We start from the raw sequence: 27,246 nt of genomic DNA, 5'->3' as shown, positions 1-27,246 counted from the left end.
AAAAATCAGGAATCACATGACCAAGCAGCACTCAGCTTTAGCAGCCAGGCAGCCAACACCAGACCGGGGGGAGAGATCTGTGGTGCGCCACCGCATTGCAATAGAGGGCTGGTAATGCAGGTTACCGTGTCATTGAATGCTTGTGATAGCGCCCCTGTTGTGCGGTCACAGCCTACATGGCTATTTAAAGGCAGGTTTTTAGAGGTGCCATCTCATGTTTAATGCTCGGTACCGTCAACACATTGTTCTTCAAAGTCTATTCTTGATTCACAGCAAGACGAGATACTGCATCTGATGTTGTTGCCTAATAAGACCATGAGGCGTTCACTTACATTCAGCAGTTTTGGTGTTAATATGTGTTAAAGCGTTGTTTTACACTAACTATATGATTTAAAGGGATTACAGCCCCAATTGGAAACAGCTGAAATGGTAATATGTCTTAAAGGGGCACTATGTAGTTTTGGAGAAGAAATTCAAACTCAGAAATGTTACTGTTTCCATAACTGAATAAACAAGCTGTTCTCAGAGGATTATTTGGCTCTTTAGCTGCTTAATCCTCCACTATGTTCACCAGCTAGTTGCTAACTGTGTCGGCCTGCTGTTTGATGCTGAGCAGGTGATGTACAGTGGCTTTATCAGAGCTTTACCACTGAAATCAGCTGCTTGGTGTGACCTAAAACAACACTCTGAAGCACTGACAGTAAAAACAAAACAATAAAGTTGTGGGCCAGAGCTGAAGCTAACTGTGAAACTCTTTCACCTTATTGTTTGACACATTGTTATTATGGATTACAGCTTCTTTAAAGAAGTAGTTTAACATTTTTATAAAATATGACACATAACTTCCTGTTTTATAACCCAGACCAGTGGAGACACAGATAAGTCACAAGAAATAGTGCCGTATATAACCCCCCCCCACACACACACACACACACACACACACACACACTTAAAGGGGCACTATGTAGTTCTGGAGAAGAAAGTCAAACTCAGAATTTTGATCTTTACAATATTAATGAGGTAATAATACAAACTCCATAATTGAATAAACAAGCTGTTCTCAGAGGAAAATAAGGTCCCCAGAACACTGTTTGAAGCTAGAAAGGTGGCAGGGTCTGCCAAATATAAACAAAGTGAAACAGTATGAAATTGTGTTGTCCTTTAAGGTCAGTTTGTTTATTCAGTCATGAAAATTAAGAGAGTTTGTTTATTTCGTCAGTCAATGAAGATCTTTCTCTTCTGATTAAAATCATTGCCCAAAACATTTAAGTGCATCTTTAAAGGGTAAGTTCACCCAAAATGAAAATTCAGTCATTATATAGGCTACTCACCTACTTGCCGTGTGGAGACAAGTTTTCGCTGTCCACAAAACATTTCTGGAGCTTCACAGCAAAACACTGTTGCAGCATTCTGCTGAACAAATGAAGTAGATGTTGACTTCTTTTAAAACATAATAAAACAACTGAAAACATATAAAGGCTCCATACAGCTGCTTAATCCAAGTCTCCAGATGCCCATACTGATTTGAGAATATGTTATTTAACCCTTTTTTAAAGACGTTAGCGTGCATCCTGTCTGTCGTCAGCGCACAAGCTTGGCTGTGCGTCGACGGTGTAAACGTCTTTTCTAATCAATTTGGGATCTGCATGCTGAATGCTGCAACTCTGTTTTGCTGTGACGCTCCAGAAATGCTTTGTGGACTACGAAACTTTACATTGGCATTAGGGTGAGTAGGTAAGGTCCTTTTCTTTCTGTTTTGAGCGTACTTATCCTTTAAATCTTATTTTTTTTCTTTGCACATTTGATAAGCTCTACCAGATGATGGAGTTGTGAAAATAATCAACACATCAAGGTCAATTTAACGGGTCTGGAGCCTCATGTCACATTGCATGATCTTCATAAGCACTGGGAGTTGCTCCGGTGAAATGGATTATTAGATGTTCACATTTTCATTATTCTGAGCATTTCAAAGACTTCTCTGCCACACTGGTGCAAAAGCCGAGGTTCAACATTCAATCTTGACCTTGAGAACAGCAGTTGACAAAATGGCTTCACTGAAAGGTCCATTTAGGGTTCTAGTTGCTTTGGAGCTTGATTTATGGATAGAATGGTTATCGGCCTGACCGATTATAAAGTAAAGTAACTTAAAATTGTACTTAAGTACAGTAGTTGAGTACATTTTGACACAAAGATTTTCATTTTTATTTACATACTTAATTTTACCTTGCTTACTAATAATCTGTATCAGCCCTGAAAACATCATATCGGTCGACCTTTACCATCAATCATATGGCATGATCTACATCAGCACATTGAGTTTGTCCAGTTGCAGTGGCAGACTCAGGATTTTTGAGGGACAGAGGCCAGAAAAATAAATTGGTGGCTGGTGCCCTTTTGTATGCGATGGGGCACCAGCACGCAGAAAGTCATGACATGTTTATAGTGGAGAGAGGGCACTTCACCACATTTTGTCAACTGGAAGGGAAACCTAGAGGGCACTTTATCAGTTTTATCTACCACTTGCAGCATTTTTTTTTTTTTTGGCAAACATGAGTACTACACCACATCTTCTGTGTCCCCATGTCATGAAGATGCCTAGTTTCTAGTGTCTATGACTTATCAATTGTTTCCCACAATTCATAAAAACATTGAACATGTAACATGTTGAGATGGATGTTTCCTTTCTGTAGACTCTGGTCTGTAAGTGGTGGATCTGTCTCCTTGGGGTCCTTTCAAGTGGTTTTCATTACACAGGGCCTTTGACGTTCGAACTGTATCCTTTGAAATTAATTAGAGTAAATGATTAAAATGCTATCCATCCATTAGAGTTGTTGTTGGTATTGTTTTAACATTCACTAACAGGATATACTGGGCTAATGGGCTGTCCACTGAGCTTGTATTTACTCATAAACTGTATTTAGATTGCAAAATGCTCAATGACTCAGTTTATATTACAGAATTGCATGATCTTAAAAATTCCTTCCCTAAGAAACTGATGTGTTCAGGCAGCTGTGATCTGAGCTTTCATGTCTTCTTCCTACTTAGACAGATGCCACGAGCTGCAGCGACATCCCATTCTCTCTCCCCGAGAGAGAAACTCAGTGAGAGCTGGCTGATAAACCTTCTGACAGTTTCTGTAGGTTTAGATGCTCGTGGTGCAGAATAGGTATTAGTGCACATTAAGGATTAGTCTTTTGCCCAGAAAATGTTCAAATACAAGACACAGGTTTGAAATACTGGGAGTTTTATTTAAAAGCCATCCATGTGAGCATTTCAGGGTCAAGTAATGTGGCACACGTACATACCACCGTACGCATTTTTAAAATTCACAAGCACAGAATATGATAAAAAATATGCAGCATGCATCTTCTGAAGCGTACAGCATTGCGGTACCAATGATCAAACACATGTAGACACAGTAATAATGGGGTAAACTGTTTGTCTGACATACTATTTTATTATGAGATAAAAGACTGAAGACAGACAGAAAGGAAAGCATGATGGTGTCTTCTGAACAGTGGAAGAGAGCAGAAAGAAACAGGGTATCTCCAGCTGCCTAAAATGGCTCCCTTCCCTAACTTCTTGTAGATAAAGACATGAAGGCAACAAGCTGTTGGATGCAACAGATCAATAAACCACTTCTATCAGTTAAACATAATGTTGCGACAGGAACACTGATGTGATGCATTCCTGTTTACAAAGTCCGACGCACTGCACCGTGACCAAGGCATAGAGGCAGCCGTTCAACCTGATAACCTGATTATATTGGTTTTGGCACTTAGGGATTACAGTTCAGACAAAATAAACAGCATCAGGAAGTGCTGGACAGGTGAGAAGTCAGATTGGAAAAGAAAGCCTGGAGTTTTGTGTTCAGAACTGGATACGGATTCTGTCCAGTGGGTCCGTCTCCCACATCTTGGGATCCCAAGCCTGGAACCAGCCAGTGAAAGTTGGAGGCTCTGCTCCCTGTTTAATGGTGGTGATGGGCAGTCCTCTGCGACCAGACGGGTCTGAGTCCACATATTCTTTTGCTGCACGACAAGAAGTAGATAGAGGAAGGGGTAGATAGAGAGACAGAAAATCAGAGCATGTAAAAATCTAACAGAATAACTTGGATGAATACTTGTTTTGACACTTGATTATAAACAAAACATTGACCACCTTGTAAGCTCATGTTCGGAGACATTAGAACAGTCAGCCATTTACGGAGCAACATTAGCCTATCATTCATTCTGACTTGTGTTCCTCCTGGCCACTATTTACGCTGCTTTTAGCTCTAACTCCTGAGGGAAACATCTGGCTCTTTAGCTGCTCCACTATGTTCACCAGCTAGAGGCTTGTTTTGTCTGTCTGCTGATGGATGCCAGTGAGGAAGCGTTACTAGGACAGACAGTGGTGGATGTTTGAGGGGCAGGGGCGAAAAAAATACAAAGGGCACCAGCTGTATGTGGTGGGGCACCAGCACGCAGAAAGTCACAATATATTTATAGTGATGAGAGGAAACTTTATCAAGTTTTCTCCACTGGAAGGGAACACTAGTGCTGTTTTTTTCACTAGCACTTTTGGCCGTGCCGAGTCAAACCGAGCCGCGCTGATTTGCCTTTCCATCACCAGTTTTTACTGCGCCGAGTTGAGCCGCGCCGTGACGGTGATGGACCTGCTCCAAGCATTTATGGATGGCTGCTTTGAAACTTATAATACAAAACAGTTTATTGTCATCCTGCTGAGGATGCAGGAGGCCTTTAAAATCTTTGACTTTAATTAAACCCACAGTTACGACTCTACTGCACTATGCTTTCTAGCAGCAAGTATCTAAAGCAAGACAAATTGATTCTGAGTGGTACATTTGTTCTTTCCTGAAGGGTTTTAATGTTACAAACCTATTTTGGGAGCTCCTTTCCTTTCCTCCTCATTCGCCTCATTGCCGACCCAAAGGAAGATCTACAGGGAAGAGAAACAGTCATTCCAATAGTCTCCAGTGATGCACAGTTTTTTCAACACACTAAAAATGTTTCCTGTGTGCTCTAGTGATAATGACAGAGAGCCCGTCTTACCTGGTCCCAGCTATCTAGGAGCATGACATCGTCAGTGGCCAGGTCTGTCTGAGTGAAGTCTCCTGGTACTTCTTCAACCTGACAGACAGTGCAGAAGGAAATTCAGACTCAACTGTGTGTAGGTTATTTTATATTACAATATAAACATAACTGTGTTGATAGGGCAAACAAATAAAATGTTCATCTGAACATCTGAAGCATTTATGTGACTTACACTGAGTCTGCCAGTTTTGTTGGAGCAGCCAAACAGACGTGGGGGATGGACTATGTTCCTCAGACTCTTGGAGGTCTGGTATTCCTTCTTGCCACCAAGAGCAGACCAGAACTCAGCTGTTGGGGTGAAGAAAAAACAATAACCATCAGCTCCAAGTAGCTTGTCCCTCCAACAAGAATGAAACAGCCGCTCTGGGCAAGTCAGGATCAAGAAATGTGATCTTGTCAAGTTTAATCGAAACCCAACAAGAATTGAAGCAGTTATGTCTTATCAACTGTCGTAGACACGAGTACTGTACTCTTATGACTTTTACTCCACTACATTTCAAAGATAGATGTTGTGCTTTTGACTCTGCTACATTTCTTATAAGTTTCCTGTTATTCATTATTTTGACGCCTAGCTTTGAAGTCAGTGGATGAATTTTCTTTTCTCTACTAAAATTTGATAGACCATATGCTGCGTTCATCACAGGAGAAAAAACAATCACAGTAAAGTACCCCCACACCTGTCAGTCAAGTTCAAGTGCTTGCTAGTACCTTTTTAACAGTTCAGTTTGATTTGCGGTGTTAGTGATGGCTACGGCAGATAAAGATTATGATTCCTCCCCAACAGAGTACCCATAGCCTTATCTGAAGTACATCGATTCACTTCAGTTCCTACATGAAACTGCTCGCAACAAGGTCTAGGGATTATCTTGAGTCCCTTTAGGTATTTTTAAAAGCTAGTAATCCATTACTTTTTGTCAAGTAAAAATTTAACTGAACAAAATTACAGCACAGCCATCAGACTCATGAATATGATGTTTACACAGAGTGATGATGCACCCTCCTTCTGTAATTGTATACTCAGACCAGTGCCCTTTCTCTTATTGGATCACATACAGTGTATTGGTCCTCAGAGGACACCCACCTGGTTCCTTGCCCTCCGACACCTGGCTGGGACTGCCACCCAGGAAGCCCACCACATGTTTGGCAGCATCCATCTCCTCATCACTGGCGCCCACGCCCCTCCACACAAACAGGGCACCTGGTGTTTTCAGCACAAACACGTCGTTGGTGTTCAGATTGGAAGCGGAGGCCTCGACCTGAGGAAACACAATCAGATAGGTGAGAGGAGGAAGTCAGTATCCTGTAAGGATGTGACAGGCACGTAAACGGGCAGACAGCTCACCTCCACAGCCCGGGTAGCGCTGGAGGAGCTCTGGCGGATGTGGAAGAGGCGAGTGCTGCTGGCCTGTGACTGTCCACCTTTGGATGACGTTCCTCCGCTGTGGATGATCATGGGTTTGCCCTGGAACAGGCTCATCAGGTGTGGAGGCTCCTGGCCCTGAGTCACTCTCACCTGTGGATGAAGTCATTACAAAAATCAACATGAAGCTTGGTGGCCCTAGGTTAGCTTATATGAGACTGTATGAATTTTTACTAAATCCTGATTTTTGTGCTTATCATATTTAATGTCAGCAGTATAATATCAAAAGTCTGTTTGTCTAACTAACAGTAAAGTTATATGAAGACTCAAAGGACCAATTAGTCAACAACTATTAACTTTTAATTTAGTCTGAAACACACAGACCTACCTGTATGGTATTTTAGGGATAAAAGTATAAAATAAGACATTTCTGAAACTGTTCAATATCAGTGAGGGTTTGTTTTGATGCCTACATGCAGTAGATTGAGTTGAGTGGTATTAAATTGAACATTACAGTGACACTGCCCTCTGCTGGTCGTCTGAGGTTAGTTGTTTTTCAACTTAGTTGACGGAGGAGTGAAGTTATTACTGAGATTTTTGGTCTTGGCAAGTTGTATTTAATCCTCTGAAATAATTAGGTTTAATAGATTTTTTATAAGCTGAACACTCACTAGCGCTGAAGGGCTGCTTCACTTTGTTTTTCTACACTGCTGCTATCAGGAGGTATCCAGATGTTTGCCCTTCTGTCTCTAGAGGAGCTACTAAACTCAACATCTGTAGCATTGGTTCTCAACCGTGAAAGGAGGAGGTTGTGAGTTAAAAAAATATATATATTTTATTCTGGGGAACGTTTTTTACATTACATTGCCTGTACCAGTGATACAATAAGCCTTGAAATAGACTTGATTGGTGTGTTTATGAGATTCGATGTGTGTGCTGATGAGTTCTGATTGGACTTTTTCTTAATAAATAATAAAAGTCCCGTGCAACATCGAGATATTTAACACACGTCTGTGTTATTGTGAAAGTTTCAAGTTAGTTCTTATTTTTGACACCTTGGCTGCAACTTTTTTACTCAACTTCCGCAATCCTCTTCTCATATTCAGAGAACGTGAACAACTGCACCTTTATATTCACTTCAATACTCTTGTGTCACAGCCAAGTCTGGTGTTTGTTTAGTCAGACATTGGGGCATTACTATGAGACTGAGCTTGTGTTTTTTTACAGAATGTAGAGGTGAGCAGTTCATCGGCATCAAGCTCTTACCTGAACCGGGGATCCTCCCATTGAGTCATCGAGCAACACTGTGAGGAACGCCGAGGCTGCCAGCTCATCCTTCGTGCACTTCAGCCCCTGCCTGAGAGAGTAACACACACAGTCTGAATGTGATTTATTGCTGTGCATGTGGTCTCAGACTGGGTGTGGTGGGAAAATGTGTGTAAGCGGTCTTACGAACACCACACAAACTACACCGTATATACAGTGCGTGTTTGTATGGGTCTTTCTCTCCACCCACCAGGTGTATATGATGTGTTGTTCCCGGCCTCCAAGTCTGTAGCTGTAGAGGATGAGGTAACAGTCTCCACCATAGAAGTGACCGTAGGTGGAGGGATCCACAGGCGCCTTTGCTCCGTTCTCGACACGCCAAATCTAAAAGCGAGATCACAACCTGTTTTGCCAAGCCTTCACTCACTGTTTTATCCATCAGGCCCTTTAAAATCTTTAGGCGCACTCTTACCTGAACTTTGCCCTTGCCATCATCAACCATGCCGTGCTGGGCTGCCATGGCCTTGTTGGAGTGAAGGGTGGAGGCGTCGAAGGGCACCTGTTTCACTTTGGCTATGCTGCCGATGGTGTAGGCCTTACTGGGTCCTGTAGTCTCGTCTTTGTCTCTCCAGTCAATGAAGAACTGCTTGAACAGAGTCGTCTCAGCTCCCGCAGGAAGAACTTGGATCTGCGAGAGAAACGGGTCAGAGAGGGATTTAAGCCCATGTTTAAATAGCCGCATCTTTTTGTCATTACGTGGAAACAAGATGCTGCTTTTCTGCAAGATTCATGTTTATGCACACGTCACTTTTACCTGTGTCTTATTGGAGTAACCCTTGTCTTTGATGAACTGCTGACCTGCTGACATGGCTGCTTTACGCTCTGACATGTTGGCTTTGGGACCTGGTCGGAGTCAGATAAGATATGACATTATAAGAAGGCCATAATTCTCAAAAAAATAAAAATAAAAATAAACTGCCTGGTAAATATTAAAGGTCTAGAGTGTATGATTTAGTGGTATCTAGCGGTGAGGTTGCAGATTGCAAACAACCAAAAACAACTTTCTATAAATCCGACAAACATGTCAAAGCTCTCTCTAGAGCCAGTGTTTGGTTTGTCTCTCCTGGGCTACTGTAGAAATATGGCGGTGCAACATGGCGGACTCCGGCAGAGGAACTTCTGCCTCTGTAGAGACAAAAGGCTTGTTCTTATGACAACACGAGGATTCTGAAAATTTAATTTGTATACTCAGGTGGAGCACCAGTGCGCAGAAAGTCGTGATATATTTATCGGGAAGAGAGGGCACTTCACCACATTTTGTCCACTGGAAGTGCACTATAGATGGCACTTTATCATGTTTTATCTACCATAGGGGCATCCAAGAGAGCACTTTTGCAGCGTTTTTTTTGTTTTCATGGGAAACATGAACATGGGGGCACCTGCACCTCTCCTCTGCAAGGCTTGAAAACACCTCACACTGATCTCTGACCAGAATTACTATGAGTTAGGTCAATTTAGCTCAGCAGTAAATCAGGGCAGAAACCGATTTTTTTTCAATGTTTAGCTTGAGAGCACAACTACGTGTGTTTCAACCAACATGTTTATGATTTTATGCAGAAGAAACAGTGGTGAGGATCACTACCAACATCAGTTTTTTGAATTGTGCTATTGGGTCTGAAATGCACTCGGGTTTGGCACCTTTCCAAACAAAGATGTTCTTGTCCACGCCATTGTCCAGGATGTAGCACTCCTCAGGCGACAGCATGGCCTGTTTGAAGGGACTGGATGGAGCCACGGAAGAAACCTTCATTGAACCAGATGCATCGGAGATCTGCGGAGCAAAGCGACAGCATCATGTACCAGCTCTGTTCTCAAAGTGTTAAGTGAGGACGTGTCTTCAACAGCATTGAAGCATCTTTATTTGTTCTGATATCCAAGCAACATTTAGTAGTGGAGACTTTTTCGTATGAGCTACATTTGAGAAGGTTATGTAGCTCAGTTTTCTTTTTTCATGTGGTCCTCAAATTTGAGATTTATCTTTGCAGTTCAAGTTCCAAAATGTAAACTCCTGCTTAGTGAAATATCTTTGTAGCATGAGTTATGAGATCTTATTGTCCACCCAGGAAAATAACAAATACATGTGAATTAAGTTTAATTGTCAGTTTTATTTCTCACCATGTAGAGGGCACCCTTCTTCTTGTTGGAGATGTCCACCTTCTCATCATCCGGAGTACTGGGGGCAATGGCTGTTTTGGGCCCCAGAGCCTACACAACCAGAGGAATGAGTCATTGTAATCCTCTTTTTGTCATAATTATCACTTACACTCAAAGTTACGGTTGTGTTTTTTTGTACACATATAAAGACACATCAGCATTGATTTGTTTTGCAGACAACGTTCTACAGCCTCTCTCAGGTTATAAAAGATCCCGATGATTGTAAATGTATTCATTAAACCTCCCTCCCTCCTCTCGCCCTCATTTAGCCTCTCTGGAGTTTACCCTCCTCTTTTACCGTAAAGGAAGTGTTTACAATTCTGCCTTGGCACAGAGTTGGCACATAAGCAGCACATTACAAAGGACAGCATTGTGTCCACTCGTTCCCACGCTGACTAACTCACCGGCCGTGAAATGCGTTAATAACAGTTATAGCTTCTGCTCACAACTGATCACCTTTGGGGTGAAGACTTCAGTGTGTGGCTCAGATTCGTGTGTGTGTGTGTCTGTGTGTGTGTATTTGTGTCTCACCCCTACGAATGCTTGTGGCTCTTCCCCCTCCTCCACCATGTGCAATTTGGCTCGGCCATTCCTCTCATTATCTCTGATGCCAATGGAGACCTCAGAGGCCTTCAGCCGCTCATAGCGGTTACACTCACTGCCACACCACTGATAGATGTCCTGCAGGAGAGGGAGAGACAGGAAATGGACATTACAGTTATTGTACTTATTAGTGTATCTGTTTACAGTGCAACCAAACAAATGTTGTTTGTTTTAATAATTTATTTATTTTATTTATTCTATGAGTAAACTAGCATCAGTAGGAAACGTTGTGACTCCGCCACTAACAATGAAAAGGAGAGAAATGGCTACTGACCAAAGACTCTATAAGAGTGATTACTGTTGGAATATAGAGATATTTAACACTTATTTTAATAAGAAATATATCACTTACAGCAGCTTTAACTCTTTCACAGTGAACCAATGACAATGAATTGTCACCCAACTACATAGATAGATACACACACACACCAAAACTGATGAAACCCACCTTGCCCAGGTCAAGAATGAAGCTGTCTCCCTTGTTGAAGCTGGCCCAGGACATCTCCACCTCTGTTGCTCTGATGGCCCTCCGACCCTTGAGATGCAGCAGGCGCTTCACGTTCGCGTCGTTGGTCACCACATGCTGAAAACCTGAGGCCACGCCCCCTTTCTGTGACCAAAAGAATAATAATAATTGAGGTGATATTCAGGTTTATTTGAAATTTGTATGCGAGCACAGTTAAGGGAAGAGAAAGGCACTATTTTTACACCACGTGTTCACAACCACTATAGTATGTTAGGGTCTGAGGCAGGATGTGAGAAGTCACATGATTTGATGAGAGCTCAACATTTGCGGCACAGTGAGGGTGAAATGAGTTTCACACAACAACATAAAACTTCAGAGGACTAAAGGCTGTAAATTGTGCTGCCAATTGATGAGATTAGCATGTACCATAAATCACAACTAACAAAGCTAGTAAACCTTATCAAATGGTAAGAACGAAACTAACATGATGCCTGCTTCAGGAAGAGGATCATGTCTGTTCTGTGCAACAGTGAAGTACCTGGGAGGCAGGATTTTCTCGTAATGTGCCGTCCTTGGTGAAGCCATTAAACAAAACAGGTATTTACAAGACATGCAAATGAAACACCGCAAATGAGAAACAGACACACTCTCTGTTGGAGAGCTGGAGAAAAAAAAACAACATGACTGCTTCGAAAGATGACATTTGATGAACTTTTCCACAAAAACTACAGCTTAGATCCACCCAGTCATGAGAGCAGAGTCAAAGAGGGACTTCCTTGTTCTTAAAATGTCCGGTGAGGGTGTAGCATATACCCACAAAGGCACAGAGTCTTGTTAGCATCTGGAGGAGTGGCTTTTGAGGCCTCAAAATGGAAGCCACATTAATGCTGTTCATCTTTGTGCCTTTCTCAAGCGAGGAGCAGTAAAGTTTTCCATGGCAACAATGCAGGCTCTGTTTATTCTAATGCAGGGATTGTGTCCTAACAGTGGAATTACCAAAACTATGAAGAGATAATGAGGTTTGGTTCTGTCTCTGTGTTTCTGCTCATGTGCAGAGCAGAGTTTCCATCCTCCAACTCTGCAAAAGCAGTAAACAAGGCTAATTATATCCATCTAAAGCCAGGAGGCTGTTTGGATGGTTTTCATGGCAATAAGAAACAGATGGCTGGTAAAAAAAAAAAAAAAAGAAAGAAAAGGGGGCCTAACTTGTGTCTCACAAAATGTCCTCCTTTGAATACGATGGTTGCCTTGCAGTCAGTCAGTCAGTCAGTCAGTCAGACACACCCTGGCATGTGTTGCGGGGAATGTTGTGATTCCTCTGAACTTCAGACTCATTAGCTTAACTGCGTGGCAAAGTTCATGGGACGCTAACAATCATTAAACCTCGTAGGTGCATTACATTCAAAAGAGTTCTGAGACAGATTGTTGCTTCATTTGTATGTTTTGTTTCATCATAACTTTCATTGTTGTTGCTGTAAGACACGTTTATTGGTAACTTCACATTTTATAGTGTAGACTATTTTTAACTGCAGACTGAAAGCACAATAGAAACATTGCTTTAAAGTTAATTTATTCATGCAGTCTTACTCTAGAGCAATAGTTCATTCAAAAAATTACTTTTCTTTCTCAAACTATTTCATTTGAATCATTTCTATTGGACTTAAGAGGTTAAACTGTACAGCGTTTCAAAAGAAACAAGACTCGAGTCATGCCAGCAGCTCTGTGAGGCTGTACATACGTAGGCACAGCAGTGCTTTGAGCTAAGTGCTAACATCAATGCTAACATGCTCATGTTTAGCACCTATGTTTGCCATGTTTGTTTAATGTCATAGCATGCTAATATTTGCTAATTAACTTATAACAAAGTACAGAAGGGAACATGAACGTGTTATCGTGGCCAAAAGAAGATTTTGTGCTACACACTGTGGTAGCAGACCCCCAGGAGGAGCGCCAGGCTTTGAAGCCAGTTTTCGTAGTGGCCAAACCTCATTCAAGTTAGCCGGGCGCTAAACCGGAAGTTAGCCGGCTCGGTCGGCAGAAGCCTCTAGTGCACACACTCTGTGGGCTGCACAACACTGAAGCTATGTGGAAGACTGTCGAGTCATTTCAGCTTCATGTGCCACTGAGCAGCTTTCATAGGAATGAATGGGGCTACCTCCTCCAAAACTATATCCAAATTCAATACAACGTCACTTGGTGACAACCAGCGTTAAATTGCAGCGAGAAAAGCGAGAATGGAAAGAGACGGAAATGATTTAAGAAGTGCTGAATTATTTACACAATATATATTATATGTGATATTAACACAATATCCATATTTTGTTTTTAAATATCATCATTATCGTCAACATTGTGCAGCATAAATTTGTCTGTATTTTGTACCCCAGAGATCATCTTGCAACAACCCAACCCCCAGATTGTATCCACTGATCTAAAGATTAATTATTCAGATAGTGACACCACCTGTCTGAGGTTTTCTCTGTTGTACCATGAAGCTCACCTGGTATTTGATTCCTGACTTGAAGTACCCCAGTAAGGTGTTGGACTCGCAGTTCTGCACATCCCTGTACTGCACCGGTGCCCCGCCCAGGAAGTCATCCAGCTGCGTGGCGAAGATGGCCACCGCTCCACTCTCATCCTGGGAACACTCGTCCCCTGCAGGAAAGAAACACTTGTAGTCAAACTGTCTTATCCTCAAAAAACCTCAAAGTTGTTTTACATTAGCACAGCCAACTGCAGCACTTTAGTTTCCGCAGTGACCTGACAAGACCTCTGAGTCACGACTTGACGCTATGAATCACATAAACCACATCTGCAGCAGAGGCAGGATTTGTATCCTGTTATTACCTTCATATGGCACACAACATGGATAAAACTATTCCATAATTTTACACGACTAACAGTGACCCCAAACTGAAGGATTAATTATTTTCTCATGTTATTTCTACTGCAACAACTCACAGATGGTTGCGCAATGGCAGCGGAGAACTAAAAGGAGTCTTAATCCTGGCACTGGAGGAACATTGGCTGGGAAACGACAAACATGTAGAGACTGGTGCCTCTCTTGTGGCCTACAGGGGTATTCCAGATGTGAGTCATGGAGCAGTTTCATTTAGGGCTCTGTTTTTGTTATGTAACTGAAAATTTACAGCGCATTAAAGGACTTTGCCTGCAGTTTTAGGGATTTAGAGCAGTAACCGTGCGTCAACGTCAGCTCTGTACAGGCCTGAACTGAGCCTGTGATGAGAGTCGACAGCACAGAGAGGGAACTGTGAGGCAGAGAGGAATTTTACAAAGGGGTTCGACTTTTTCAGCTACTCATACTTCAGAGGATGTTTCAGCACTGAGATCTGATCATCTGATCTTTGGTAACTTCAAAACCACAACTATTGTGTTCCAAATGAGGAAGTTTCAATCTCTACGTTCTTCTTATGATACATGAAGCTTTTTAGTGTGTTTGTTTGGGGGTTTGTATCAGTGCATGCATGTCCAACCTTGTGGACCTATATGCATCAGCTGTATCGGAAATAATTTTTAATTTTTAAGTAATATTTTACTATGGTTGAAAGAGCCTTTATAAGGAACTGATTACAATACTACAATACTTTATGGTCATTTAAACAATGGGCCTTGGTGAGATTACAGAACAAAAAGCAGAAACCTCAGGATCATATAACCATTGTTAAACTATAAAACCTCGCTTCAAATAACAAAAAAATGGGAACAAAAACAAGCGATAACATTTAGGGAACACACTGCAGTAAGATGTCTTCTGCTACCAAGTGTGTTGCTGATGACAACATACTTTTTATAAAGCAAGAGAAACAGTAAGATTTCAATCAGCAGCATGTTTTTCATAAAGAAACTAACATTTTTAAGGTGCATTATTTAAGATATTGGCCACCTTTCAAATTCATACTCAAAACAAACATGGCAGCATATCACCAGAGTAACCACTAACTGTAGCTGCCCTTAGCTAGTTAGCTCAGTTAGCAGTTCGGACTGGGAGCTCTGGGATCAGGGGGGTTTTAGTGTTTACATTGCTGGCACAGGAGCTTTGGAACAAGCTAGCTGGTTAGCATGCTAAATAGTAGATATTTTAGTTGAATTTTTTAATGTTTTAAACTAAAATTCCTACATATTGCAACTTTAAATTCTAAGGAGCGAATGAGGATTTACCCAGCCACATGTGTATGTTGTATGAAGGGGCTGCGGTGGTGAAGAGCAGCAGGTAGGCGTCCCCGGTGTAGAAGCTGCCATGCAGGGCCTTAGGAACCGGCTTCAGGTCCAGGCTCTCGATACGCCACACCTGCAGCCCCGGCTGCTTTCCTGCAGCTGCGAACTCCTTATGGGAAACCATGATGGCTCTGAGAGAGAGATAGAGATGAGATGAAGGCAGAAGTAGGAAAAGACGGGGAGTGATTTTAATATTTTTGCCTTGCAAAAGTGCTGCAAATGGAATCTGGTCAATCACAGAGTGATGCAGCGAACAATGAGCCAACATGAGCTTTAGTCTCACTTCGTGTATTTCACTGTGCTTTTGCAGAGTTGTGGGTTACAGCGGACTGACACTAACCCACAGTGGATATAAATACATGTGTTATCTCCCCCAGGGGCCTCTAACCATATTTGGGCTTTCAGCGTAAGGACTTTGACAGACTAACTGGTTCCTCAACCTGCAATTAGACATTCATCGCTGCTGCTGTCACATCTGTAAATTGTTCAGACGCACTCAGCCGTTGAGGTGATTTTTTAAACATTAATTGTATCTGACATTTAGTGCATGTCAATCAAGTTTTCACATAATTCGGAGGATTAAATGCTCTTTGATGGGTTGGGAAAAATTCTCCTACTTCCCCTAACCCATTGGGTATTCTCAAACATGCATCGTCACAAAGCCTAAAACAAGGCTGATTTAAATGAAAAAATGTAGAAATAAAAAAATTCAAATTTAATCCAGTATAAGCTGTCACAGAGGTGTATCCTCATTTTTGTAAAATAAACCTTATTAAACCTATAACATTGTCTTAACTACAGTGTGTTTGTAACTGAAACCAGTCCTGTTTGCAGGAACTTTGAATCAGAAGAGTTTTAATCTATTAATAATCTGCCAACATAAGAGAGATAACCACTGTACACAGCATGGCGAGCGCGACCTAGTTTATTAACTTTCATATGTTTATTGAAGATATGGAGTGAAAATAAAACCTAATGTTATTGTTTTATTACTGCTGCTAGCTATCTGTGGTTGTATCGACTGGCTGCCATTAGCTACTTAAATAAATTGAATCTTTGTTCTTTTTTTAACATTTTCATCTAAATTTCTGACATATTCCCCCTTTTATAATAGCATCATCAATGCATTCAATTTTAGACTGTAACACAGTGAAAGCACAAGAAACATCTTAACAGTTTATAGATAATTAAGTGTCAGTTAGATGTTGTTTAGACGACATCACCTGTGTAATGTTCTGTTGATAATGTTATTTAAAGGATTTTTTAAAAAATAAATAAACTTTATATCATGATGAAAGTGAACCTTTGCACCACTGAGAGTTGAGAGATTATGCAGATTTACTTTTGCCCCGATTACACAAGATAAAGATTACAAGTTGGTTTGGCTGCAGGATTATTGCTGCAGTAACTCTGACGTTGACTGTGACAGCGCAAGATCTGGCTGATCTCCACTTCCTCAATATCTCACAGCCTTACAGCCCCCACTTTACCCTGTGGTCCACGTACTGCACTTATCCTACACCTGCTCATTATGTACACCCAGATAAGCCAATTAAAAGATTGCATCATGCTGTTTGATTAAAAAACCTGCCAGCCACATCGACCACACATAATGCAAACAATCATACATCATCACCACCACCTGAAATATGATTGTGTAGTTTGTTCAGCTGCGTTCAGCTCATGTTTCAGAGCAGAGAGAGAAAACACCCAGTGGACTTCCTGTAACAGGCTGATCAATACATGCTGCAGCATGGACACATCTCCAGACCACTTAGGATTAATGGACAGTCTGGAGCCAGACTCATTGTTAATAACACTGCTGTGACATAATACTGAATTTAATGTAGATAAGTCTGCTAGGAAGAGGATCTTCATCTGATCTGCTGCCTCCACCAGCTCTCCTGCTGATTGGTCAGACTGGAAGCTGATTGGATGTTTCTCTCGTTTATTTAATTAGATAAAAGCAGCTCTAAATTCATCCATGTTGCTTTCCTATAAGCAATATTTACACTTTGCACGGCTCCTCTTTTTTTTTTTTTTTTTTTTTTAGTATTACATAACATCCAAACTACTACTTCCTGCACTCCTCTCGCAGGTTTTTACACTCCAGTTCATTCACAAGCTCTTAGCAGACAATAACAGAATATTTTTCCCATAATAAGCAATGCATTAGCCTGTGTTTCCATAACACATCGAGACGTGTCAGTCCCTCTGCTCTCCAGCCATTTCACTGCCTGCTGTGACTCATGAGAGAGAAACGAACGAGAGACTTTCCACATCTGGAAATCCGATCGCTCTCCGATCTTTACAATCGCGGACTGAACTGGCAACAAAAACACAAAATCTGGCAACGAGGAAAACAGCGATCGAGAAATCTGACCTAAGCAATCCTGCACTTTTTCATTTAAAACATTTAAACATTAAAAAAGACGGACAGAAAGAAAGAAAAAGAGACACAACAGATGAATCAAAGTCCAAAAAAGTCATGCATGAACTCACAGTTTGCAAGATGAATCACACAGGAGAGAGGAGCAGAGGCGCTGATGGAGGTTGTAGATGTGGGAGTGAGCCGAGCGTGAAGTGTTTTATTGTTTTAGTGCGTTGTAGAGGAGGAGGAGGAGGTGGAGGAGGAGGTGGAGGGAGTGTTCAGGCTGCTCATGGGTCTGGCTGAAGAGAAGAGAGAGCACTGATTGGTCGACAGCAGAGATGAAGATGCTTCTGCCATCCTGTGTGAGAGAGGATTTCCTCAAAGATGCGTTTAATCCCTGGATGTCCTTCTGCCTGTGGTGCGTGAGCTTGACTCTGTGCTGTGCGTGTTGTTCACTGTGTTCTCAGACAGACAGGGGCAAAGTTCGTGGAGTCAGAATGTCTTCATGAAGCAGAAGTTGAATCAACACACACGCTGTGTGTTTGCCTTTTGGCACAGAGGAACCATGTGACTGAAAAGCCAACAGCGAGGAAAAAGGTGCCTCCTCTTGATTTCCTGGAGGGCACAGCCAACAGGATTTGGAAAATATGGTGGCACCACAGCTACACAGGAAACAGACTGGTGTAGTCAGGAGGTTTTGTTATGAAAGGGATTTTTACAGACAAATTATGCTTTTTCTGTTTTGTTTCTTCCTTTCCTTCAGCGTTTTATAAATGTTCTTGTGCATGTAAAAGGTCTTCAAAGTTAAAAAGCCCACACCAACAGAAGCTACTCTCTCCCACAGGAAACACTCCTCCTGAAACGCCTCGTTAGTAGGTCCCGCCTTTAATTCTGTGACTTTGTGACATCACACTACGTCACCATGTCACACATTTCAATTATTGATGCCTATAATCACAGTTGAAGTGAAGCTAACTGGAAGCTGAAACATGACAGAGCCGACTGGAGACACAGTTAGCGGTGCTGGCTCAGGCATGTGTGAGCTGACCAATCAGCACAGACTGGGTATTCAGGAGCATTTCAGACAGAGGGGGAACACGGTGCTGAAACTGATGTGTTTTTTGAGCAGTAAAGCATGTAAACATATTCTAGTAGTAACCCAAAATAAAATTATGAACCTAAAAATGGGCATAATAAAAAAATGTCTCCCTCAAATCCTCTCCTGCTTCCAAAACCATCTCTGCAGACGGTGAACCCCGCAACTAGCACTAAGAGAGGATGCATAACATTGACTTTGATGAGTACTGTCTCATTACACACACACCAAACACATTATTTTCTACAGCTCTGCCCTTTGTTGCCTCTGCACAGAACCTGCTGCGCTGCAAATCTGAGTTCAAACCTGAAGACATTCACACACAGGCCACACCCAGCCTCTACCTACTGTCTCTCTCTCTTGTACAGACGGTGTGTGTACTTATACGTGGAGATTCCTCACCTCAGGTGTGATGAGAGACATGGTTGTTTACACATATATGTTACACACAGGGATGACAATGTGTACACATCCTGCAGGAACACATGCACATACAGGCTGGGGACATTAAGGTCTTTTTATCAGGTGTTAGTCAACAGGTAATAGGATCCTTAAAAGCCCATATAAGAAGCTTATTAGCATTATAATGTGTTAGGAAGACATTAAAGGTGCAATATGTGATAACTGGCCACCTTTCATATTCATACTCAAAACAAACAGGTGGCACTATATCACCAGTATCAGCTAGCTGTAGGTGCTGTTAGCTACTTAGCTCAGTTAGCCATGCAGCTAGAGCTTTGGACTGGGAGCTCGGAGACCAGGGGAGTGTTGGAGTTTACACCCAAAGTAGGACATTTGGAGCGGGGAAGGAAGAGGCTGGCTTGTTAGCATGCTAGCTTCAGTATATATCTCTGAAACACAATCATCATCATAATCATCACAATGTCAAAACTGCTATTTCTTCACTTTGTGTTGATAATTTTAGTCATTATTTGAGTTTAATTCTTACATGTTGCCCCTTTATTAGCATAATAAATGCATTTATTTTTGGATTATAAGACATTTATACATTTGTAGATAGTTAACTGTTATGAGAACACAATAATGTATGTGTTAATCTTAATAAAGCAACAACAAAGCTTTGTAAAGGTTTAACAATGGCATAAAAGGTAAGTCAGTCCAACTCGATAAATGTTCTTGTAATGCTACTATAACTAATTATAAGAAACTAATGAGGCTTTCATTAACATTAACAAGTCCTTATGAATGTCTTATAACAATAGATATAGTTATGAGGCTTTTATTAACATTAAGGAGAAGTTCACCCCAAAATGAAAATTCAGTCATTATCTCTCACCCCCATGCTGATGGAAAGTCAGGTGAAGTTTCGTAGTTCATAAGACATTTATAGAGCTTCGTAAGCAAAACGGTGCTGCAGCAGATGAGGCTCCATACAGCTCGTCCAGTGCAATCCAAGTCTCCAGAAGCCCTGAGATCCCAAACACGATGAAAACATTTAATTAGACATTATTAACACCGGTTACACCCCACCTTTGCGAAACCCCACTGTTCCGAAAATAGACTTCCATTCTTCGTAATGGCGGGGTTTCCCATTTTTTCTAAAGACCCCGCTATTCCGAAAGGCTATTGGGGTACCCCTGACCCTAACCCTAACCCTAACCCTATTGGGAAGTAATTTGAACTGAAAGTGGGAACAGCGGTGTTTCGGAATGGAAGGCCGTCCCCCTTAACACCCTCGATGTGCAGCTTGTGCACCCTGCACCCTAGAGCACGCTAAAGCTTTTAGCGTAGCAGCTACAGTGAAGATATCAGTTTTACAAAAGGTAAATAAGATCGTTCCAAATTAATTTGGGATCTCTAAGCTTCCAGAGACTTGGATTACGCTGGAAGAGCTGTGAAGCCCGGAGAATGCTGCAACACTGTTTGGCTGTGAAGCTCCAGAAATGTGTTGTGGATCATGAAACTTCAGCTGACTTTCCATCAGCATGGGGGTGAGAGATAATGACTGAATTTTAATTTTTGGGTGAACGTTTCCTTTCACACATCATAATGCAACTTATAATGACTTACGATGACCTTAATATTAAGCATTTCCCAGGTGGAAACTTGAACATAAAGCCGCTGCTTATTGCTACAGCTCATAATTAAATGAACTCCACAGAAATCCTGTTTTTGCTGTAATTAGATTTTCCAAATAAACAAGGGCCAGTTTTGTCCACAGATGATTTACAACCTCAGATTAGATTCAGTTGAAGTCAGGATGCCTTCATGAGAATTTGGCCCTGTTGGGAATAGCTCTTCCTCTCTGTTTGATTGCAGAATTACAGCTGTCCACTTCTGCTTTAATACATGCAATGAACTACGTGCCGGTACAGTTCAGGAGAAAGAAGAACAGCTTCTCAACATATTGATGCAGACGCTGAATAAAGCTTTCGTAGAGTTTGAAAGGAAGTGGGTTGGGGTGACAAAACGTCGCGAAATGTCGTTGCATCATGGTAGTTTTGCAACACAGCTGATGAGAAACACATAATCGGCCTGTATGAAGAGTCAATCTGTCCACAATGCAGACAGAACACACTGGAGCAGCTTATAGACCACAGTGTTAACAGCATGTGATCGCACACCACAACTAAAAACATGTGACATATGTCTAGTGTGTGCGTTCATGTGTGTCATAGTAACCCAAGTATTTAAATATGATTTGACTGATCTATAAAAAGAGGGTCTGTTCCACTGTTGCTGGTTTGTAAAGAGTCTACAAGCTCAGTGTTGACTTGTCAAACACAAAATCAGCTTTAGGACCAGTTCCCTTCTCCATCTATTGTTGCATGTCAATGAGCTTATTTTCATAAAAACAGGTCTAATTGTGTTGCTTTACTCTCACATGTGTCAGGGCCACACTATCACTCTGAACTTGTTTATCTGTGAGCAGCGGTACAACACTGGTGCCAGACTGAGGGTCGGTGGGTCTTATCATCAACCAGGATGTGACTTGTTGGCCGAACGGCTGGCTGCCGGAGCCCCATTGTGCCACACACGGTCAACTGACTGACGCACATCCTCAGAGACAATACCACCAACCCAAAATGGATTAGACTCTTATAGTCAGAGGCTTACAGTGAGAATAGACGCTAGTTCACCGAGGCAAATGAAGCAGAAATGTTCCCCCACTTTTACAGCGAAGTATCAGGGTTTAAAGTAAGACTTAAATGACGAAACAATATGTTGTGTTTGGGTTTTTCTGCCACACTCCAGTGTGTTTGTATGCTTATAACAAACTTAAAAGAGTAGTTAAAAATGATGGGAAAAGATACATCTTTTCATTTTTATCCCAGTAGTTAGATGAGAAGATCGATACCAGTCTCATGTGTATCTGTTCCATGTGTAGGTGGAGTCAGCTGCCAGTTAGCTTATAGCTTAGCCTAAAGACTGGACAAAGGGGGGAACAGCTAGCCTGACTCTGTCCAAACTTGCGATGAAAAGACTTCAGAAAGTTACGGCTCTCTGCTATGAAATCTCAGTAAAACAGAACCAATTAAAGAAGCAAGATGTATTCCATGTTATCTTGTTTCTTTAATTGTGTTTGTGTGATTGCTTGATGGTGTTTCTTGGAACCACAATCTCCCAGGACCTGAAGTGGTCCTCCCATGTAGACATCTGGAAAAAGGCCCAGCAGAGATTGTACTTCCTGCGACAGCTTGGAGCCGATCTGCCCTCCATACAGGACTTGTACCGGTCCAGGGTCAGGAAACGGGTAGGTAGTCTTACCTTACAGTCTTTATGCTAAGCTAAGCTAAAGCTAAGCTTTCAAGGTGATTTATGTGTGGCATAACAACAACAGAGAGTTTGTGAACTCCTTCATGCTACACAAACAAACAATATATACAGTTATTTAAATACATATAGGGCACCACGGCGGTGCAGTGGTAAGCACCCACAGGAACGAGGTCCTGGGTTCAAGACCTGGCTGGGGCAGGTAGAGTAGAGTGCATGTTCTCCCCTTGTCTGCGTGGGTTCTGTCCGGTACTCCGGCTTCCTCCCACAATCCAAAGACATGCAAAAAAGTTAGGTGAATAGGTTACTCTAAATTGTCCATATGTGAATGTGACCCCCCCGTGACCATGAAAAGGATAACAGGTTTCAGATGATGGATAGATGGATAAATAAATATATACATAAACATGTAGCTCATCTTTTGAAATGGGTGTCAGGGTGTATGTCAACAGCAGCAGCAAGATGTTGATAATATGGTTGGCATCCTCGTATTAAAAGCATCTGGGTAATGCTGTCCAACAACACTGACTGGGTGTGAGCACAAAGTACCAATGACTGATGATTGCCACTGAATGATTCCCATTAGCCAGGACCAGCCTTATGGTTCGAGCTGGATTATCATTGCTCTCATAATCTCCCCCCTGTTGCAGGTTGGGTGGTTGAAATGTGCCGTGACTGCTGCTCTTAATCCAAAACCCACACATAAAAATTTTCCAATTGTTAGGTGTTTTAATTACAAAGGTTTTTTGAATGACTGCTGGTTTTTAGACTAAATTTAACATTGAGGGTTTTTTTTTCCTATTGTGTTCATGAAAAAATATTTTTCTATGAACTATTCCTCAAAGTTTGGCATCAGTACTGAAACTCATCAGGTATTGTTTAAGTAAAAACAATTCAAACAATTTTAAAAACTGCATTGTTATTGGACAGATATGTGGCTCCAGCAGGTTTGTCCACCCTCTCTGTTATCTTGCTACTTGTTATAGACACTAAGATGTTTGGAAACGGAGGATCAGCACAGTCAGACATGACACTGAGCAGAAACTGTGGGGGTCAACTTACTGATGACCCCAACAAGTGTCAGTCAAATGAACAAACCTTCCCCAGACACAGACAGAATTGTTTCTAACCCTGGGTTGTCATAAAAATGGTAACCAGGATACCCACTCCCACTCTTTGTGTGGAAAGGCTCAGTTTAACGAGGGAAAGGTCAAAACCAGTGAGCTGCAGCTGGGTGATTGCTGTGTTGTGCTGTGGGACGAGATAGCGATGACCTTTCATCAATGTCAACCATAAATGATTGTTTTGTTCTGAACACTGGGCCGACTCCTCGACTCCACTGAAAGACAGTGTGACCAGTTTGTGCTTCGGACGCTTCTGCAGATCTCTGCTTCTTCTGTTGAGGATGAGCTGGCGTCTGGACTGTGGAGAATCATGAATTTTTTATCTGATCTTACACGACTGCCAGTAAAATGGGGGGAAGAAAACACTGTCTATGCACAGCTGGGTCAACACTGCTGGTACCGTGAAAAGCCAAGAACAGACTTATACATTTTTTCCAGGGAGCCCACGTCAAAATTATCAGGAAAACTGCTGGGTGTGTGGGCAGTCAGATAAAGATTGCACAGCTCCTTGGTGACTGCTATAGAAAGGCATTTGTCACTTTAAATGTTATGAAGGAAGCTGCCAGGAGCATTAGCACAGATAACCTATATTGTCCAGCAGTCTGACCCCCAGGATAAAGACATCTAACAAAGATAGATTTTAATTTCAAACCAAAATAGGTCACATTGTGAAGGAAGCCGAAGATGGAGCCTGGTGAGCACCAGGGCAATCAAACTCTATCACACCTGAACCTGATATGATTCGGCTCTGTTGAATTAACTCAGCAGAGCAGCACTGAGCTAACATCCTGATGCAACAATGAGCAAACAAGGATCTTGTTGCTTTAATGTTAGGATCGTCACTTTATTGTACAGTGGTACAGTGTATACTTGTTAAACACTGCTAGCTAATGCACCAGCTGTGGTTAACTCTGCCAGACGGCCCGTTAACCACCGCAGCTCTATTGTCTGTGCACCCGTGTGGTTATCACCCACCTGAAATAACCCCGGCACGCGCCAAGCTCGAGTTGCTAGCTTTGCAGCTGATCTGACTGGTTTGAGCAAACCATGCAAATAACTTTGACATTCAAACTCCTCCACATGATGCAGGTAGTTCTTCTAAATCAACTGGCAGAGTCGGGCGTCTTTAGTGTTGAAAGAAGTATTCAGATCCTTTACTCAAGACGCAGTAGTAACACACACGTGTCAAAACATTCAATTTCAAGTTGAAGTCCTGCAAGTCAAATTTTACTGACAGCAATGGTCTAACATTTTGGGAAATATGTTTATTAATTTTCTAATGAGTCGTCAGATGAGAAGATTGATACAGCTTTCAAATCTGTTTGTAAAATATGAAGCTACAGCCTGTTATCATAGTGCAGCACACAGACTGGAAACAGCTGGGGAAAAAAACTTTCCAGCCAGGACTAATTAATAATTAAAATGTTATACATTGTTTATCTAACCTATAAAGAGAAATTAAAGGGGCACTATGTAGCTTCAAACAGTGTTCTGGGGACCTTATTTTCCTCTGAGAACAGCTTGGAGTTTGAATTTCTTCTCCAGAACTACATAGTGCCCCTTTAAGTGTGGGGGGGTTAATGTACGGCACTATTTCTTGTGACTTATCTGTGTCTCCACTGATCTGGGTTATAAAACAGGAAGTTATGTGCTGGTCATATTTTATAAAAATGTTAAACTACTTCTTTAAAGAAGCTGTAATCCATAATAACAGTGTGTCAAACAATAAGGTGAAAGAGTTTCACAGTTAGCTTCAGCTCTGGCCCACAGTTTTACTGTTTTGTTTTTACTGTCAGTGCTTTCAGAGTGTTGTTTTAGGTCACACCAGGCAGCTGATTTCAGTGGAAAAGCTCTGATAAAGCCACTGTACATCACCTGCTCAGCATCAAACAGCAGGCCGACACAGTTAGCAACTAGCTGGTGAACATAGTGGAGGATTAAGCAGCTAAAGAGCCAAATTACATTAATTGAAATTAATTGAATATATTGCAGGGTACACTGCTACAGATCAGAGTTACAGATCAGGACACAGGAAGCCATTTTGTCCCTTTTGCTCAATTGTTGCTGTGATGTCTAAATCATATTTCGAGATACTGTGCACCAATGCGAGTGTATTGTGTATGTGTGTTTTGCCTCTAGCCAGTGATAATGGATTTATTGTTGTCTGATGTTTTAGAGTCTTCCTGGAAACCTCCTCCTAATATGGGTTCGATTAGATGCATCATTTTATCGATTAGTAGGAGTTTAAACTTTAACAGTACAGTGATCTTTGGTGTCCTGCAAAGTGTGTATGTGAGTGCACCTGGATCGAAGCCTCAGGCTCGAGGTGTGTGTATCGAAGCCCATCTCCGCCAGCTAAAGAAAAACATTTTATGAAAACTTAGCCTCGATAAAATTTTGAGATAAGAATCTGAAATTACGGGATACAAAGTCAAAATTACGAGATAAAGAATTTAAATTACGAGACACATTTTGACTCTTTATCTCATAATTAAGACATACCAGTTCTAACAAGCTGAGTTTGCATCGTTTTTTTCTTTAACTGACAGAAATGGGCTTCCATATGTGAGACCGTCTCCAGGAAGGCTGACTCAGGGGAGAAGTTGCTTACAACACGGAAATGGTGTGAATTCTAACAAGTCGCTCTCTCACACAAAAGTGAGAACTATTATTTTATTGCACAAAATTGCATATATGCTGATATAATGCAGACTGTTGTGGTGACATGGTGAACTAAAGATCCATGGAGGAACTAGGGCAGAGCTACATCGCACGCAATTTACCACTGAGTTAACCACATCCTCTAAATTTAAACTGTTTAACAGACAGGGAGAGCAGACAGACAGAGATGCTCCTAAAACTTAAACATTAAGAAACTAAAATGATCAGTCGCAGCAGCTGGGAATGATCCGTCCACTCATGAGATCATTCATTTTAGACATCCCACCCCCACTGAGTGTAGGACAAACAGGTTGGTTTGCCGACTCAAATGATTGCCGTCACCAGTGGCAACACACACAGACACCCATAAACTCTAACTATTGAGGCCAGTGGTGAGGAAATGTAAATATTAAAAGCCCCTCCTCGGATGTAGGCAGGAAATCACTCGCTGTGATATTTACAGCATTAAACCATGAGCCTGTTGATGGTCTGCCTGACAAACCAAAGACTTTATATGACCTGCAACAAATGATTAAACCTCAGGATAGGACTGGTCATTGGAATTAGCAACTATTATGTCTGTTATTTTTACTGTAGGGTTGAAAGGGGAAACGTTTGTTGGAGAATATAAACACAAATACTCACTCACTTTCTGAGGGTTGAAAGCTGTTGCCAGGAGGCAGTTAGCTTAACTTAGCACAAAGACTGGAAACGGGGAAAGAGCTAGTCGTGCTCTGTCCAAAAAGACCCCTGAGTAATCCATCAGTGTGAATGACAAGACATGGCTGTGTTGGGAAAGTGTTACACACAGAACTCAAACAAAACAGGTTTGCTTCCTTCAATCTATAAACCTCTGTTAGCTCATACAAATGTTCATGCTAGCACTTAATCTGGTGAGTAAAACTCTGCAGAGGCCAAACATTTCTGATGTTCCTGTTATGTAAACCACATGTGAGTGCCAAACCCCACTTAACCAGCTTGAGTCTCTATTAGATTCAGCATGAACGGTCCGGAGCCA

At 41.7% G+C, this 27,246-nt stretch overlaps 1 protein-coding gene across 1 annotated transcript; it reads right to left on the bottom strand.

The window, feature by feature from the left end:
- Positions 1-3,227: 3,227 nt before the first annotated feature.
- Positions 3,228-17,849, bottom strand: scinlb (scinderin like b). Its single transcript, XM_073490908.1, has 17 exons — positions 17,744-17,849; positions 15,185-15,372; positions 13,506-13,660; positions 10,988-11,149; positions 10,468-10,617; positions 9,898-9,987; positions 9,421-9,553; positions 8,537-8,625; positions 8,195-8,410; positions 7,973-8,106; positions 7,723-7,813; positions 6,439-6,609; positions 6,178-6,352; positions 5,269-5,384; positions 5,055-5,132; positions 4,881-4,941; positions 3,228-4,031 (listed from the first exon to the last, which is right to left on the bottom strand). The coding sequence occupies exons 2-17, from the start codon at positions 15,363-15,365 to the stop codon at positions 3,871-3,873; spliced, it is 2,163 nt and encodes a 720-aa protein (XP_073347009.1). The 5' UTR covers positions 15,366-15,372; positions 17,744-17,849; the 3' UTR covers positions 3,228-3,870.
- Between the last annotated feature and the right edge of the window lie 9,397 nt (positions 17,850-27,246).

Source organism: Pagrus major, chromosome 21 (genome assembly GCF_040436345.1).
Source record: "Pagrus major chromosome 21, Pma_NU_1.0".
Lineage (NCBI taxonomy): Eukaryota > Metazoa > Chordata > Actinopteri > Spariformes > Sparidae > Pagrus > Pagrus major.
The sequence above is the reverse complement of the archived record's forward strand: the minus strand, read 5'-3'. Positions and strand labels throughout refer to the sequence as shown.